This window comes from Neophocaena asiaeorientalis, unplaced genomic scaffold, assembly GCF_003031525.2.
Source record: "Neophocaena asiaeorientalis asiaeorientalis breed wild unplaced genomic scaffold, Neophocaena_asiaeorientalis_V1.1 scaffold217, whole genome shotgun sequence".
Lineage (NCBI taxonomy): Eukaryota > Metazoa > Chordata > Mammalia > Artiodactyla > Phocoenidae > Neophocaena > Neophocaena asiaeorientalis.
The window spans coordinates 6,968,387-6,986,186 of NW_020172293.1; the positions used below are offsets into that span (position 1 = coordinate 6,968,387).

Here is a 17,800-nt window from a genome sequence, read left to right on the forward strand (position 1 = left end):
GGAGCAAGCAGGGAAACACTGAATCTATGTTAGCCAATCAACATAGGCAGTCAGAACTGTCACGACACTTCGTAAAGAATGTTTCCTGATCATCAGAGTAGTTTTACTTTTTCCAGCCTCACAAAGTGTTCCATGTGCTGTGTGAAGCATTGCCCCTCTATACTTTTCTGTTTCCAAGCCTGGCACATTCCACCCTGGTTGGCCATCTCCACTGCATTTAATGAGACAGGGTGAAACTCTACAGCTTTTCAGAGGTCAGCACCTTAGAATTCATTCTATTATGCTACTTTAACAGCTTCTCAAAGAAAAAAAAAAAAAACAATCCCTAGCCACTTTGCATTGCAGGTAAATTAGATATTTTGAACTTTGCTTTGTTTCCCCTTCTTAATACACAACTAAAAAGTTGAAAAATACTTAAGTTGCTACATTTATCACAAAGCACGACTTCTAGAGAAAGTCGGGATTTGGGGTGAGCTTCCTAAGCACCTTTCCTAGCTTTTTCACCAAATTAGTGAGGAAAAAACAAAAGTTTCAGCAGACTGGGCCATACACCAGAAGTTCTAACAACTTGATTTGTGCTTTCAAGAAATTAGCTTTTATGTGTTTAAATTTTCTTTTCCTGAAAAAAGAATCATAGTATCAGCCTATCTGAGTTTGGGGGATAAATAAATACCATTAATTTAAAACATATTTCCAGGTATTTCTCTTTATGCAGACACATTTTCATAACATAACATATCATATCATATCATAACATAACGGGAGGACAAAATAACTCTTGGTCAGAAAACACCTAAAGTTTTGACCAGCTCCCTAACATCACAATTCTATTATCTTTAATAAAAGTAGTAATAGATGTGTTCCCACTGAGCTCCAAGTATGTGTCAAGTATTTTGCATATATTGCCATTTGTTTTCACAAATACCCTACACAGCAAGCATAATTATCCCCCAAAGATTTTCTTTTTGAAACTTTAGCACTAAGCGACTCACCTATGGTAAGTTTTAGTAAATGGAATGTCCAGGCTTTGAGCTGTTTGACACCAAAGCTTATACTTTGAAGCCTCCCTGCACCTGCGACTCTGTCTCAAAATTTAAAAGACTGCTTCATTGTATGCTTGCTCTTACCATTATTTTCAGTTTTAAATAATGTGAGCAATTTTATCAGCATATTGAATAAGCCCACTATATCTTAATAATCAAAGGATTTGCAAATTTCTATAAAAATGGAGGCCTGGTTTCATGACCAGATATTTCATCACTAACGTGTCGACTCTTAAAACACTGAAGCGCACTTTTCAAGGGACAGGGCCACTTAAATTTTCTCTACGTGTAAATTAAACATATAGTTCTTAGAGCTATGCTTGTTTCGACAGTCATATAATGGATATATAATGAAAGATATTTTTCTTTACAAGCAAATATTATTTTCCCCTTAAATATATTTCCCCAAAAATAAAAACAAGCAAATTAACTATCATATAATAATGAAAACATGTTGCACATCACCTCATGGTGAATCAACATGACAAGGAGATGCTGTTCACCCACATAGTACTTAGCTGGAAATCTATTGCTTCTGGATGTTTCTTTTCACAGCTCTGGCTACAGAGTTGATAAGCTACTGTTATTGATAAAAAGTTAATGCTCCAAGGAAAGCCTCTTCTGTTTTGTGACAGTCTTAAGAACCTATGACCTAGCTGTGACTGTCTCCCTGGGCATCCAGAAAATTCTCTGATCTAGTTCTTTGGTCCTCTGTGAACTTTGCCACCTGCTAAGCCACCTCCCAGCCCTTCTAAGTCAGTTGGTAGAATGTAGAAATAGACAAGATTTGAAATATATACTTGACCTCTGAAATGTGCTTACAAGTTGCAAATTCTTGGTCGTGAACTTGGTCAAGGAATCCTTCCACCTCCCCCACCTCGGGTACCCTCAATTCCTAAATGCACACATCCTTGGAATAGAAAATCTTCCATCTGGGTTGGCCCAGGATTGTCCCAGTTTACACCTGTTGTCCAAGGATAATAAAACCTCTCCTCTTTCCTCTCAAGTGACTCTGGGCAATAAATTCAATACTGCCCTGCTGGGGCAATAAATTCACATTAATTCACAAAGGAAGCAAGTCCATGCAGATAACAATCTTATTGTTATATGCAATGGTGTGAAATAGCTGTAAGACCAGTGAGTGTGGAAATGGAAAGTCAAAGTCACCCAAGCATCACCAAACCCTTCCGCAGACTCTTCACATCTGTGCCTGTGTCACTCAACTGCAAAAATGTAAAGACGATTTCAAGACGAAATAACTTTGGATTGAATAAATGTTGAAATTTGGCTTTAGGAGAAAAGTTCAAGCCATTTCTTTCATTACCTGGATGTTTTATCAGTTAAAATGTCAATCACCGCACTTTCCACAGAACACTAAACACCACTGTCCTTTGAAAAATGAAAATTAATTTTTAAAATCCATCACTATAAAGATATATGAAAGCACAATGGTGCAATCACCTCTGTAAAAATCTTGGTGAACTTCTCATGTGTTTTTACCAAAGACATTCGTTCCAGTACACTTCAAAGGACTTGTTTTAAAGCTAAATATTCTAGAACTTAACTGCACTATAAAATACAAGTCAAGCTTCAAACCAAATATTAATGGAAGTTCTTCCATTAATATTTCCCCTACATAATTCAAAACATTTAAGGTGAAGTTATAAATATCTGAAGAAAACCAGGAAGGCCAAACACATTCTAGCAGCTAATAAATGTCTTATGAAACCACGTGTTAAATGTTTACAAAATCTAAAAAATCATGTATTCATATAAACAAAATGTATTCATTACAAACAGTGAGTTTGATTATTTGGTTGCTTTTATTTAAATTTCTGTGACTACAAAACACATTTCACCATCTCTAATCAGAAGATGAGATATGCCACAGTTCATAATGTTAGTGAAATTTCACTGAGTTCATCAGTTAGAGTAATATTTTTAAATTATGACAATGCTTTGTCTTGCATATTTAACCACTGAAGCATATTAGCAGAAGAAAAAGAATTTCACTGTGGCGGCTGAGGAAAATTCTGGATCGTGAAAATTAAAATATTTATGAACTCTCCAGTTTGGAAGTAAATCAGTTCTCTATTACGTAAGAAAAAAGTTTGCATGGGGATGCTCCATTCAATAAGCATATATTAGGCTTTCATATGATTATAATATATAAACATTTTGTTAATATTTATTGAGAACCTACAAGGATCTTTTCTCCACTAAATATACATGTATTTCCCTTACCCTCAGAAAGTATTGTTAGTATTCAATATTTATTTTTCAAAATATGGAAGACATCCAGAGACAGTATCACAGTAAAGATTAAATGCATTGCACTAGATTCTTGGTTTAAGCTTCTTTCACTTGAATATTGTACCAACTTCTCCTTTGAAGTGTAACAATTTATATTAGCAGGTTAAATGCTCTAACATCTCCTATTTATTCAATTAAAAGCTTTTTTCCCCATGGAATTGTCCAAACGTTTTTGATTTAAACACACATCTGTCAATCCTGCCATCCTTTCTGGAACATACACACAGTCTTTTTCTGTATGTTATGATTGAAAATTAGATATATATATATATATATATATATATATATATATTCAAAATTTTATTGTGGTAAAATATACTTAATATAAAAATTACCTTTTTAACCATTTTTAAGTGTACAGTTGAGTGGCACTAAGCACCTTCACACTGCTGTACACCCAACACCATCATGAATCTCCAGAACTTTTCCACCCTCCCAAATCCAAACTCCATACCCATTAAACACTTAGTCCCCATTCTTCTCTTCCCCTCACCCCTGGCAACCACCATTCTGCTTCCCATTTCTATGAATTTGATTCCTCTAGGTAAGAAGAATTATACAACGTTTGTCCTATCGTGACTTGCTTATTTCACTTAGCATGTCTTCAAGGGTCAGCCACCTTGTAGCGTGTGTCTACATGTAAGCATTGGGTATATTTTCTTTGTACGTTGTTCAGCTAGTCAGTGTATACCTTTAGATATGTCTGGCACGTGTTATATTTTATTAGAAATGTTTTAAAACTATATTGCATATTTATTTTATTCTTAAATGTCCCTATTTTATACAGGATCATGTTAATAACGATCAAAAATCTATTGTTTGGAATCACGCAGTATTTGTCCTTCTGTGACTAGCTTATTTCACTTAGCATAATGATTCCACTTATATGAGGTACCTAAAATACTCAAACTCGTATGTTATTCAGTTGGTATAAAGTTTCAGTTATGCAAGGTAATGTCTATAGTCAATAATACTGTATTATGCACTTTTGTCAATTGTTTTGCAATACTTAATGCTTTTAAAATACTTTTGCAATACTTAATGCTTGTCAAAAATACAGCCTGTTGTGAAGTATTTTGAGAAGGGAGAAGCAGAAAGGAGGAGCATGAAAAAAAGCTCACTTGTCTGCCACTAACACCAGTTCAGCAGGGCCTTTTTTATGTTCATGTGAACGATGTATTTGAAGCTGAAGGTGCTGTGGAGGACAGGCGTTTCCTGTGCATCTCCTGCACCAATCGTGAGGATGGAGCCTTTTAGGGTGGAATTGGCAAAGTTTTACTGGACAAGAGCGTCTAGACTGTTTAGAACTTTGACAGGTGACATCCTCCACTCGGTAAGGGTTAGATGACTTCGGACAAGTCCTACAAAACTGCTTGAAGTAAACCTCGTGAGCGCGGGGTTCACACCTCGCACCTCCACTTTCCCATCCTTGCAGTAATCACAGCCTTCTTCCTGCTCTAAGAACTGGAAACGCCCGCCGCGCTCCTCGCTGGCTCCGGGCTCTAGCCACCACCTGTTCCGCAGCGGCCATCTCGCCTCGGTCAAGGTCACGCTGTCTGGGGCCTCCCCACTGGAGGCGGCTGCTTCAGGCTCCTGGGAGAACGCCTCCCCAGGCCTCCCGCGGCTCCCAGATCACCCACACCGTGGCCTGGGCCACGCCCTCCTCCAGGGACCACGGCCATTGGGGCGCCTTCCTCGGCGACACCTCTCCTGCCTCGGGGTGTCAGAGATGGTGGCCCTCCCTCTCCCTCCGGCGCCCCCAGCTCCGCTCGCCCTCTCGGCCCCTTCAAGGAAGGTGATGTGGCGGGATCCAAGGACTCGGGACAGCGCGGGAAGCGCACGCGTCCCGGGGCACCGGCCTGGGGGCATACCCTGCTTGGGGAGGCCCCCAACCTGGGTGCCCTGCGGGGGAGGCCGAGCCGCCTGCACCCGCACCCTCAGGTCCGGGATCACAGGGGCAGGGGGTCGCGGGTCTGCATAGCCCCCTGCACCGTCCCAGCGAGGGCTGCACCGAAATGTCGTGGCGCGTGTTCACCTGCAAGGGCCCATTGAGGCTGCTGACTGCAGGGCGAGGCGGGGCCTCACCTGCGGCAGGTGGTCCGTGAACCTTGCCCGCTGGGAGATGTGGAAACACTCAGCGGCCCTCAGCTCACCGCAGCCCCGGAAAGACCACGAGGTTGTGCAGAGGAAGTGGGAGGGTAGTGCCGGCTCGGTGCCGCCAGCGGCCCTGCCCAGCCGCGCCCTTGGCTTTGGCTGCCAGCGGATAGGGGTAAGGATCCTAGCGGGGGGCGCAACCCGGTACATGCAACCGTCCAGCACCTTGGCCTCCAGGGCACCCATATGCATAGCCCCACCTAGTTAAGAAGGTAAATCTTGCGTCAAGTGTTCTTACTACAAAAGGGGTGGGGGGAGGGCAGAGGAGGACAAGGAAAACTTTGGAGGTGAAGGATGTGGTGACAGTTTCACAGGTGTATGCATATGTCCAAACTTATCAAACTGTATACATTGATTTTGTGCCGATTTTCATACAATAATTATACCTTAATAAAACTATTTTAAAATGTATTGTTTGGAATTATAATGCCCTTAGGGATTAGTGAAGTACTGGGAGTTTTGGTTCTATCATGAAAGGCCTCCAATTTGCCTCTTAAGACTACTTTTTTTTTTTTTATTGCCACCTGTTTTCTCTCTCAGCCATCTCTTCAATTCTGAAGTCTTTCAGGAACAGTGGTTCTCAAACTTTAATATGCAGGTGAATCACCTGGGACATTGTTAAAATGAAACTCCGGATTCTGTAAGGCTGGGTTATATCCTCAAGTTCTGCATTTCAAAGGGACTCTCAGATGCTGCCGCTGGTACTGCTGGTCAAGGGAGTAACGCTATAATAGCAAACTCTAGCAAAACCCATTTTCCCTTTACCATTAACCGCTTTTGAAAAGGCACTAGGCTACAGGCTCAATCAACTACATTTGTCAAAATAGTATAAAAGTAAGAGGAACTTGGTAAAGAAAGAACACCTGAGTGAATGTGCCTTTTGCAAAAATCACACTGACTACAGATACCAACTGACAATATTCATGAGTTAATATTTACCGAGTCTCCAGAGTATGGTAAGTACTCCTGGTGTATTCAAACTGTATCTATGAGCTACAGCATTCTGGAGATTCATCCTATACTGGGATACAAAGAAGATATAAAAGCACTTTCCTTGTGCTTCATGAACTTTAAAACTCTATTTTTAAGAAAAATTTGTATAACGAATTCAAATTTGTAAAATATAAATTTAAAAGTATGTGGAAAATGTTTCAAAGTGGCTTTAACTTTCAAAGGAAAGCCTCTTAATTTGTAATAACATATGTATGCATCTGCATATATGCACAATATGTTAAACACTTTAGTGCAGAAAATAGTGTAACATTATATCAATTCTAATAATTCAATTACTATATAAATAATTTCCTCAAAGCAAAAATGATTGTACAAATATTTACATGAAATACTCATGCTGACATCAAAGTATATGGATATTTTGTAATATGTAACATGGCTACCTTTTTTTTTTTTGGTCATATCCCTTACAGAAGGTTGATCTCAAGCAAGCATGACAGGTTTTCTTTGGCCAAATGAGCTTACATTGTTTGGAATACTTATCAGACTAAGAAGTAACACTATCTGTTGATAAGCGCGGCCATCTGTCCCTGAATTCACACAAAGGAAATGGCAGGATGGTATCAAGATATACTCTATGGGGAAAATGCCAGATAAGTAATCAATAAAACTTCAATAAAGGAGGAGAAATGGGAAAATATGTCCAAAATCAAATGCTAAAGTATCTACCAATACTCTAGGTGGAATTCGATTAAGAAAATCAATTAAAAGGAAAGCCTTCACCAGAGGAAAAAAAGGAGAGAAGAAGCTAAGTTTCCATAGGTAGAATTGAAAAGATAAGAAATATATTTATCTTCAGTTATTGGAACTGAGAATAATACAAACCATTAGAAAGGTGAATTTCTCCAAAAGAAATGAACCAAATTGTCTGTTAAAAAGCATTTAAATGAAGCATAAAGAGGAATGTGACACTCACATTGGAGAAAATGAATGGTCCTCATATTTTTTAATGAACAAAAAGAGATGCACCGAAAATATCCACAGAGATCATATTGGTAAGGAGATTATTTTGCTTCAATCTATGGTTAAGACCAGGTGTCTGAGGAATTAATTGAATTCCTGCTTACAAACAGGCAGAGGATTTCTCGCTTGCTTTCCCATCTTCCCTTTTCTACACCCCAGTCCACTGCTGTTAATAAAATGCTTACTTGCCCATCAGCAGAAGCATTTTCATTAAAAAGGTGACATTTATCTTACTGCCATACTTTTCTTTTGCTCAACAAAATATATCACTAAAACACTGCAGCAAAAGAAATGTCAAATTTTTAATAATTAAAAAACCCTCTTGTTTGTGACATAAAAATTGGATGCATTTAGTTTTAATTCATTTCTAAAGAGACACAAGTATCTTAGTTGCTAAGTTACCTCATATGAGAACCATCACGTAGGTTGTAAATTACATTATATTTCCTTTCTAATACAACTAGGTTTGAATAGTAATGGAATTTCTCATCATTACTCCTATCAAAGACTCTCCATAAACGGTCTGAAATGAAGTTGTTGGGCTTTTTTGCCTAGTCATGAATACCAACCATGGCTGACATGATTTCTATGTCACCATGGTTGTCTGGAAGGCCATGGCAGCCCTTCTCCTCTTTACCCTTTCCCCACAGCTTCCTACATGATTGGTCAGAATGGAAAAAGCCCTACGTTTAATAAAGGTTAGCAATCCACAATATATGTCTCCAAAGAGAAGAGTACAAATAGGTTCCCTCTCCCATCCATTTTCCTCTTTAATCAACACACACACACACACACACACACACACAACTAATCACAACTATTCATTTGTTGAACAAATAGAGAGATTTCAAGTGTTAGCAAAAAGCACCAAAACATCATAGAGATGTAGGATAGAGACGCCCACGAGGAATAGTAGTGATGGCTTCAGAATGAGAATGTACATTTACCTTACTTCATACAAATTAAATGTACCTTGCTCAAGACAAAGACTCTTAAATCCAAGTATAGTCGTGAATGTGAGCATATGAGTGAGTAAACCATTAATTTACTTACAGCAAGTCGCTGGATCCTCATCACTCTCATCAGAACAGTCCTGCTGAGAGTCACAGACCAATTCTTGGGCGATGCACTGGCCGCTGGCACAAGTGAATTCATCTGCAGAGCAAAGCTGTCTGGATGGGGCCTGTGCACAGGCGTAGACCCAGAGCTCGTCTAGCCCAATAAAACCTTTCTGGCTCAAAATAGTCCCTTCAAAAATAATCTTCAGGGAAAAACAAAGAACAATTTGTGAGCTTACAATCTCTTCAAAAAGACCCAAAAACGAATAATAGAGATTAAAGAATTATTAAGAAAAAGGCCTGTTTAAAGAGCAAGCAAACACAACTAAGAATAAAGTTCCTATTTGATCAGCTTGACCCACACACATAAGACTGATGGGCACATTAGATCCACTGAGGCCTCTGAGAAACAACCCATGATCTGACGAAAGCATCCCATTTAACCACCGACAACGTCCGTAACTGCAAACTTGTTGTTTGGTCATCTTCACAGCCCTCTTACTTTAATATTCAAGGAAAAGAATAAATGTTAGCACTACCTATACTAGAGCTATAACTGCATTTGGTTTTTTAACTACTAAAATTAGTTATTGCAATGCATGAAGGGAAATGTCAGGCAGACAGTAAGATACACAATAGAACATTTAAAAGAATAAATTTAGGGCTTCCCTGGTGGCACAGTGGTTGAGAGTCTGCCTGCTGATGCAGGAGCCTATGCGTCCGGAGCCTGTGCTCCGCAACGGGAGAGGCCACAACAGTGAGAGGCCTGAGTACCGCAAAAAATAAAAAAAATTAAAAAAAAAAAGATTTGACCTGAGTAGGGCTAGGTACAATGAAAAGTAATTGCTCTCCCCAGATATACAAGTCTACATCCCTAATTTCAATGCTAATTTAAATTAAGCAATGGGTGATAAAGTCATAACTACAAAGCTAAAAATTAAACTCATGATAAAAAATACTTGTTTTTCCCTTTTATACCTGAAATGTCTTCAGTCCTTCTGGTATTAACACATCCGCTTTCACCCATTTTCTGTGAGTTGATATGTTGTATTTCCAAAATATTTCTTCTTCCTTTGATCCAAAGCAAAAGACATCACTCATTCCCCAAATTCTACTCTCATAGTTATATATGTGCTCTTTTAATTATATTTCAGTAGATTTTACCCTACCTGTAGGATATTAAGTACTAAGAAATCTAAAGTATTGGTTAAAAAGCTATATAACATTTTAAAAGAAAAATGAAGAAAAGGAGAGGGGAAGGGATGAAAAGATTGAGCACAGAGGATTTTTAGGGCAGTGAAAATACTCTTTATGATAATATAATGATGGATACATGTCATTCATTATACATTTGTCCAAACCCATAGAACGTGCAACACCAAGAGTGAACCCTAATGTAAACTAGAGACTTCAGGTGATAATGACATGTCAATGTTGATTCATCAATTGTAACATGTGTACCACTCTGGTGGAGGATGCTGATAATGGGTGAGGCTAAGCATGTGCGGGGACAGGGGGTATAAGGGAAATCTCTGTACCTTCCTCTTGATTTTGCTGTGAATCTAAAACTGCTCTATAAAAATTATTGTTTTTAAAAATAAGGAAATAAAGCATGTCTACATAGTAAAGCTGCCTATTTTTTTTATGATGGAGAGTAAGGGCAGAAAAAAATTTGAATGGAATCTTGAATAAAGTACTGCACTTCAAAAAATAAAATTCTAAATAGCAACTAATAAACCAGCTATTTATATCTTAATCCCACTGACATTACTTCATTTTGCAATATTGCCATGATAATAGGAAAGAAAAAATGGCAGGCAAATATTTAACATGAGAGTTAAAAAATTGTTATCAGACATATTTTCTGTACAATCTCACCTTACATATTTTTTCCTATGGAAGAATTCATTCCAAGTTCCAAATAATACACTTGTTTCCTGGAGATTATACTTCTATTTGACTCTCCAGTGACTCAGTCAAAGACCTTTTCATGTCCTCTAAAGCGTGCTATGTCATGCATCTGTATGATGATCATTTTCTAGGTTGCAAAGTGTATCCAAAATTATGTTACTATATACTATGAGGTCAGATATTCGATAAAAGTCTATAATGTACTCCACAATTTTGCCTATGGTAGTGGACTTTATGATTCACGACTGTGCTTTTATGTTCTGAAATAATCCTATTTTTCCTTAGATTTAGTGAAATATATGTATAATGAACTATAGTGAAAATGCAGACAGTGGCATAAATGTATCTCAGGTTGAGCTCTGAGACTATCTCTGTGCTCTCCTTCTGAGAGACAGGAAACAGCACTGAAAGGTGACATCTAGTTGTAATTCAAATGACACATGACACTCATACTTCTTCAGACTCTCGTTAGCCTTTATTTCCTCACTTGGTTTCACTTATTTCATTCATACTTAAATTTTCTAAAAATGAATCTATTTTTGACTTAGTCCTTTGCCCTTTGTTATCTACTCCAATTTCCAAGTCTTAAGTATTTCAGAAGATAGTCGAAACCAATTAAAATATACTTCATTCCATTACTTATTCATATCAATGGTTAAGACTTCCACAAGACAATGAAACATACATGGGGGACACATTTTCAGCTGATAGCTTCCAGGTCACATCACAATGAAGTGAAGTTATAAAAAGTTGATAAATACAGCAAATTTTTCTTTCAATAATTTCTAATGCAACTTCAATTATTTAGCATCGAGACACGACATTCTCCACAGATGCTTTTAGTGACACTACTTGGCAAGCTGCATTCACCATGTCCCCTCACTTTAATTTTATGAGGATAATTTACAGCTACTGTGCTCTTTCTTCACAGTGCCTGATTCCCCCGTTCTACTTAAAGAAGAATGCATTTACATTTTTTTCAGAAAGCTGAGCAGAGTTCTTTCTAAACTTAAATGGTTTTTCACACAAGAAGTTAATGGTATATTGTGTATGAAATCCAGATTTTTTTTTACCACATTTTCCTATCTGACAACACAAGCAATGAAAAGGAAAAAGGATTTACCTCAACTAAATGAAATCAGCTTTTATTTTATTTTTGTCCTTACTCTCAGACTCTTATCTAGTTACTTTCAAAAGGTGTCAATGTAAAAAAGAAACCCTCAGTTCCGAAAAGCCTTTCAAGGGATGTTCTAATTTTCTATTATCTTAAAATCAATCAAAATTATTTAAATGTCTTTATTCCCCTAGACCAGGATCAATAATGCCATTTTACCTTTCAAGAAAAATATTTATTGCTAGATCTCTTAGAGATCAGCTTATCCTTCCCCCTTTCAATGAAAAAAAAAATCAGGGTATCAAATTCAAGGTTATTTTTTTTTAACTACTTTTGATTGCACGTGGTGATAGGACCATGTACTGTGGCAAAAACCTTCCTTCAAGGAGAGCTTATTATAGCTTTAAAATCTGTATCATACAAGAAAAGATATTTTCTAAGGCATTTTCTTTCCTGTCCCAACTATGTGTTCCTCCTATTTATTTGCCAGTGGGAATTTTAAAATATGTACAAGGCACCACAAGCTGGACACCCCCACTATCCTTGGATCACTGACATGGCAGCTGTCCTCAGGATAAAAGATAGGCCATTGCTATGATTATTTTCTTATAGATGATGGACAGAGACTTAATCCTAAGAATAGTTTGATGGTACAAACTAGAACTGCTACACACTGAAGCTGACTTTAAAAGTTTCAACTTTTTAGTTAACTTGTCTTTTACCTATTTTCTATTTCTCAAGTTCTAAAGTACTCTGAAAATAAAGAAAATTACCCTCAGCATTCTCACTAGATATTTCTTGGTTCATCAGCACATTTCGTTCTAAGGGTTATTTTCGTTATTCTATTCATGGAATATGTAAATGATCATTTTCATCAAGAGCTAATTTTTTAAATGATAGGTTTGAAGTCCTTTTTAACTTTGTGATAAAACATCAACTTGTAATTTAAATGTGCTTTGATGCATTTTGCATTGGTGACCAACGTTTTACGTGTACAGAGCACAGCAAATAGTGTCAGAAAGGACTGGACACTGCCTTGCAGAATACTGGGTAAACTAATGGATCAAACATCAGTCAACACTCTCTAAGATGTACCCCCCAATTGGTTCTGATTAGCACACTAGGTCAGTTCTCCATAATTAACTTCTTCTTTTCCTATAATGTGGGAGATGGAATCTTGGTAAGTCTATTCTTATTATATGAGGTGGTATCTGAAGCCAATTTGTTTGCACTTTTTTCTTGTGCAATCCCAGAGCCAGCAGAGGAATGATATTGCTCACTTTCAATAACTCAAAACTCCATATCCACATACTGAAACTTAAAATCTATCACTGATGTTCAGGGTAGATTAAACTAATCCTTAGTATTAGAAGGTAGATAACAAGTTTCTACTCAAACTTAGGACAGTGACTCATTCAAAATCTAATGACTATTGATTACCCACCATATGAAAAACACTATTGTAGGACCATATATTTTTAAAGCATCTTTAAGCATAATATAAGCTCAACAAAATTATTCCAGACCTTTTTTTAATTATGCCTTTGTGAAGAAGGATTTGGAAATTACAGAAAATTTCAAATTGCCTGAAAGCTCAATGGGCTTGGTTTACATGGCACAGGTGATAATAACTAAAAGGTGCTTAAACCTTGAATGGTATAACATATACGGATAAAGTTTAACCTATTTTTTTTTTTTAATTTCTCCCAATTATCTGGAAAGTTTGGAGTATTACACAAAGGGCAGGGAGAGGTTTCTGCCCCTCCATCCACCCCACACCATGTCAAATTGAATGAAATATATCAAATAGATTCTAGGGCAGTGGACTGCCAAATATTGCTACAAAAAAAATGTTACAAAATACAGTTACAAAATGCTACAAATTGTGTCTCATCCGGGTAACAAAGGACAATGTATTAGGCCATCTGATGAGAGTAGTCATTCAACTTCATGCTTTAGAAGTCTGGAAAAGAGAAGTAGAAGAAAAAAGACTGGATATGATGAAAACAACACAAAAGGAAAAGGGAGAGGTGATATGATAGAACTCAGAAGAAAAGGGGAATGCCTCTTGAATGTTCAAGTATCTTGGTAATAAGCAGTCTGATACTTGAGGATTAATTATGAAGTCACTGCAAACTTCAGAAAAGAAGAGAAGAAAATGCTGTTGACAGATGGTTAGTGGCACTTGTTAAGTACAGAGGACAAACTTTTGTTGAATAATCAGTCTGGCTGATGTCATGCAGACGTTTCAGCTGGATTTATCCAAAGCGTCCTGAGCCCAAGGAAACTACTTGCTTGGATACTTTTACTGTCTTTCTTTTCCAATGTCAGAATTCCTGCAATTATTGTCCAATGTTTCCCATTTGTAGAATAACTGCTGTTTACCCCTATGATTTTTTTACTCCTACCTATAAATAAATTCTTCTTCACAATAGAAGGTCTTTAAAGTGTCTCAAGTGTTTTCCCAATTGTAGAGAATTGTTTTCAGTTAGGTTAAAAAAAAAAAAAAGACATGGATTTGTTTATTCGCCAGCATTACCACTACAACTTTCAATCTGCCCAGCACACCCTTTTTTTTAAATTTATATGACTTATTTGGCTGTATTTAATCAGCAATTACCAATCTTTTAAAACCGTATCTACTGTACCAGAACAAGTAATTTGCTTCCATCATATTTACAGCTTTAAGTATACAGAGATCAAAAATCCAGAACAGATCACATCAGAGCTTCAGTATAGAGTTAATAATACAGAATCCCAAATATATTATTACACCATAGTGTTTAATATATTTTCATGAATTTTACCAATTTTATGAAATATTTTGCAAACTACCACAGTGTACATGACAATATCTCCTAAACCAGCTTCTTAATACTTCTTTTTAAACGTATACCAATTAAACAACATTTGTGCTATTGTATAGCACAGGGAACTATATTCAATATCCTGCAATAAGCCATCCCAAATAAAGTCAAGATAAGGAATAGCCTACATGCAACTGAGAAATAGAAACAAAAGTTGCCAAGAACAGAAATTTCATTTATTCAATGAATTTGAAATTAATGCAAGTTTCTTCTCACCTTTTTATTATACAGTCCTACTCTCAGAACACTGTTTTCCATAGAGTAATAGAATTGAAGATGACAGCTCTTGCCCAAGCAGTGACACACAGAGCTATTTAGATAAGCCCTGCTGTCTAAATGGTTAAGAGTAGAAGCATGCTTAGCCCCTACCCATATATAGTAACCTGAAAAATAAAGGGGAAAAAAAGCAACTTAGAAAAAATGAGCTGCTTTCTGTTTGAACAAAATTATTGTATTACTTTTCCAAATCAAGCTTGAAACACAAATATTTTATTTAAAAGAATACGATGTTTCTAAAAGATTGCATCAACTACAAATTACAGATTTTTGCTTCCATATTTGATTTCTAAAATGCATTGTAATCTCCTCCTAATTCCTAAAATCAAAGTTTTACAATACCTTCAATATGAAAATTCAATATTCTTATAAAAAGAAATCTACTGATACAAAAATCTCTGTGCCACCAAATGATCATTCTTTTGAATATAACAATGCAATCTCTCTTTAATCAAAAATTCCTCATCTTTCTTCCCAAAATTATTTTCCCTTTTGACTATTTTTTCTATTCTTCACAGAAAAACTTTTATCTTTTGAGGGAATATAATTTAAACTGCCCTCTTTCTTACCAAACTACATGGAAGCATCATATACTTACAGTCCTACTACACTACACATATGGATTGTATAGTACATAAAAATACTGTCAATCAATTTTTTCCATCTGATTCTTAAAACCAATTTGGATTGCTTTTGAACTCAATAATATATACAATACAGAGATACAAAGATATTTCTATGTTTTATAACTTCAATTTTCAAAGATAAAGTCTTTCAAATGTTTTATTTCTTTGTAAGAGAGCAAATATTCCTGCAACATCTAAAAACTTTGAACTTAAATTCAGTGAAATTTATTTACTAGACATGTTAGCCTTTAATCAAACTAGTATATAATAAGTTAATACTTTTCCTCTGACCTATACATAAGGAAATGATAAATAAAATAAAAACACATGTTTACAAAAGCAGAGACAGATTAAACAAGATAAAACATCTCAAAAGATAAGGAAAAAATAGATATGCCAAGTGATGAGCAGGGCTGAAACCACAGAACTCTTGGATGTTGGGGCAAGAAGCAGGCTGTAGTAGCTAGAATTTTGACTAATTTAAATGTTGCAAAATCCTGGATGAACAGAGTCAAATTCTCTCTATGAAGTCAAAGATTAGGTCTGGAAATCCTTCTCATAAACTGAGGTGGGAAAGATACTTACCCTCACTGCTGTGGGCTATGGCTAAGTGACAGTACGTGCAAAACTCCAAGCATTACCATCAAGTATGAAACCCTAAACCAGGATTGTTACTCAGATAAGGTTCTGGGTTGCTGAGTAATACCACGATAAAACTGCTGAACAAGGAGGTAGGAACAAAGTAGAAGAGGAGGAAAGAGTAAAGTGGGTTTAAAAAGAGAACAAATCTAATTGAAAAAAAGCCTGCAAAATTTCCAGTTTCTGGACCACCATGTAAGAAGCTTGGAAGTTGTTACTCCTGTCCACTTAGCAAGAAAATATATGAACAAACTGAAAATCAACAACTCTTCTTAGGCCCCTAGGAAAATTGAGGTCATGGCACAAACCACTGTGCAAGAATTGGTGAGGTAAGCAGATACAGAGAATCACAACTTTCAAGAGCAGAATCCCACAATTGTAGGGAAAGTACAGGGGTGGAAAAAACTAGATTGTGATTGATGAACTGCTGGAGGCTCAGTGTGAACACATTTGAGAGTTAAAAACTCCAGGCAGTCCCACCTTAGGAAGGACCCCACTCTTTTGTGAGTTTTACCTTCAGGAGCCCTACCAGGTCCTCACAGTAAGAATCAGAGAAAAATCCTCTTGTGCCTACAGCTGGGGGAGAGGAAAAGTAGTCATTTTGAAATATACCTGGACTCTCCTGCTATTCTTAATAAGGCCTTCACTCAAGAGAAGCTTTACAACCAGCTAACTGACTGGAGATCCTAAATGGGAGAAGTGAGATATCAAATCCAGCAGGTTCTAACCTTCCACATGACAGGAGCAAAATACCCAGATCCAGCCCCCACTGGATCAAATACTGAGATCCATTCATAGGACTATAGGATGCTTCCCTTCCCCTCACAGCTTATCACCACATCAAAAGTGGTCCTGTATGATAACAAGGAAATATTACCAAAAGAACTGCAGGTCTCAGGCCTTATTTCAGAAGATATCTTTAGAGAAACCTGAAGACAACAGTGGGACCAAAACAAGAACACTACATGAAATTTTAGTCTCAGACATTAACGGCTACAGCCAACAGTAAACAGAGCCTAAACTCTAGCTGGACAAACATAAAAGCTCACATTAAATACCTATCTACCTTAATTCCTTTTATGCAGTACACTATGCCTGGCTTTCACACACACAAAAATTACAAGGCATACTAAAAGGCAAAAAATATATAGTTTGAAGAGAAAGAATAGACATCAGAACCAGACCCAGATCTGGCAGGGATGCTGGAATTATCAGACTGGGATAAATAAGTTAAGAGTTCCAGTGGAAAAAGTAGAAAACGTGCAAAAAAGATAATGTAGGCAGAGAGTTGGAAATTCTAGGGAAGAATCAAAAAATGCTAGGGGTAAAAAACAGTATAACAGAAATGAAAAATGCCTTCAAAGGGCTCATTAGCAGACTTGACTCAGCTGAGGAATGAATCTCTGAGCTTAAGGATATGTCAATAGAAACTTCCAAAACTGAAAAGCAAACAGAAAAAAAAAAAAAACAAGTGAAGAAAGGAGTGATTCTCTCTAAGAACTCTGGGAAAACTACAAAAGGTGCAACATATGCATAATGGAAACACGAGAAGAAGAAAGAGAGAAAGGAAGAGAATCAATATTTGAAGTAACAGTGACTGAGAATTTTCATCCAAATTAATGTCAGACAAACTAGAGATCCTGGAAGCTCAGGAAACACCAAGCAGGATAAATATCCAAGAAACTACACCTAAGCACATTACTATATTCAAAACTGCAATCAAAGACAAGCAAAAATCTTGAAATATTCCAGGAAGAAAAAAAATCTTACCTATAGAGGAACACAGGCAAGAACTGGATCAGACTTCTCTTCCAAACCATGT

At 36.9% G+C, this 17,800-nt stretch overlaps 1 protein-coding gene across 1 annotated transcript in view; it reads right to left on the reverse strand.

The window, feature by feature from the left end:
* The window catches only part of MALRD1 (MAM and LDL receptor class A domain containing 1), a 580,486-nt gene that overhangs the window by 503,132 nt on the left and 59,554 nt on the right, over positions 1 to 17,800 (reverse strand). The window contains exons 9-11 of the mRNA XM_024765840.1: positions 14,654 to 14,820; positions 9,524 to 9,616; positions 8,541 to 8,748 (exon numbers count right to left, since the gene is read on the reverse strand). Coding sequence (XP_024621608.1) covers positions 8,541 to 8,748; positions 9,524 to 9,616; positions 14,654 to 14,820 — 468 coding nt within the window. The remainder of the gene's footprint in view (positions 1 to 8,540; positions 8,749 to 9,523; positions 9,617 to 14,653; positions 14,821 to 17,800) is intronic.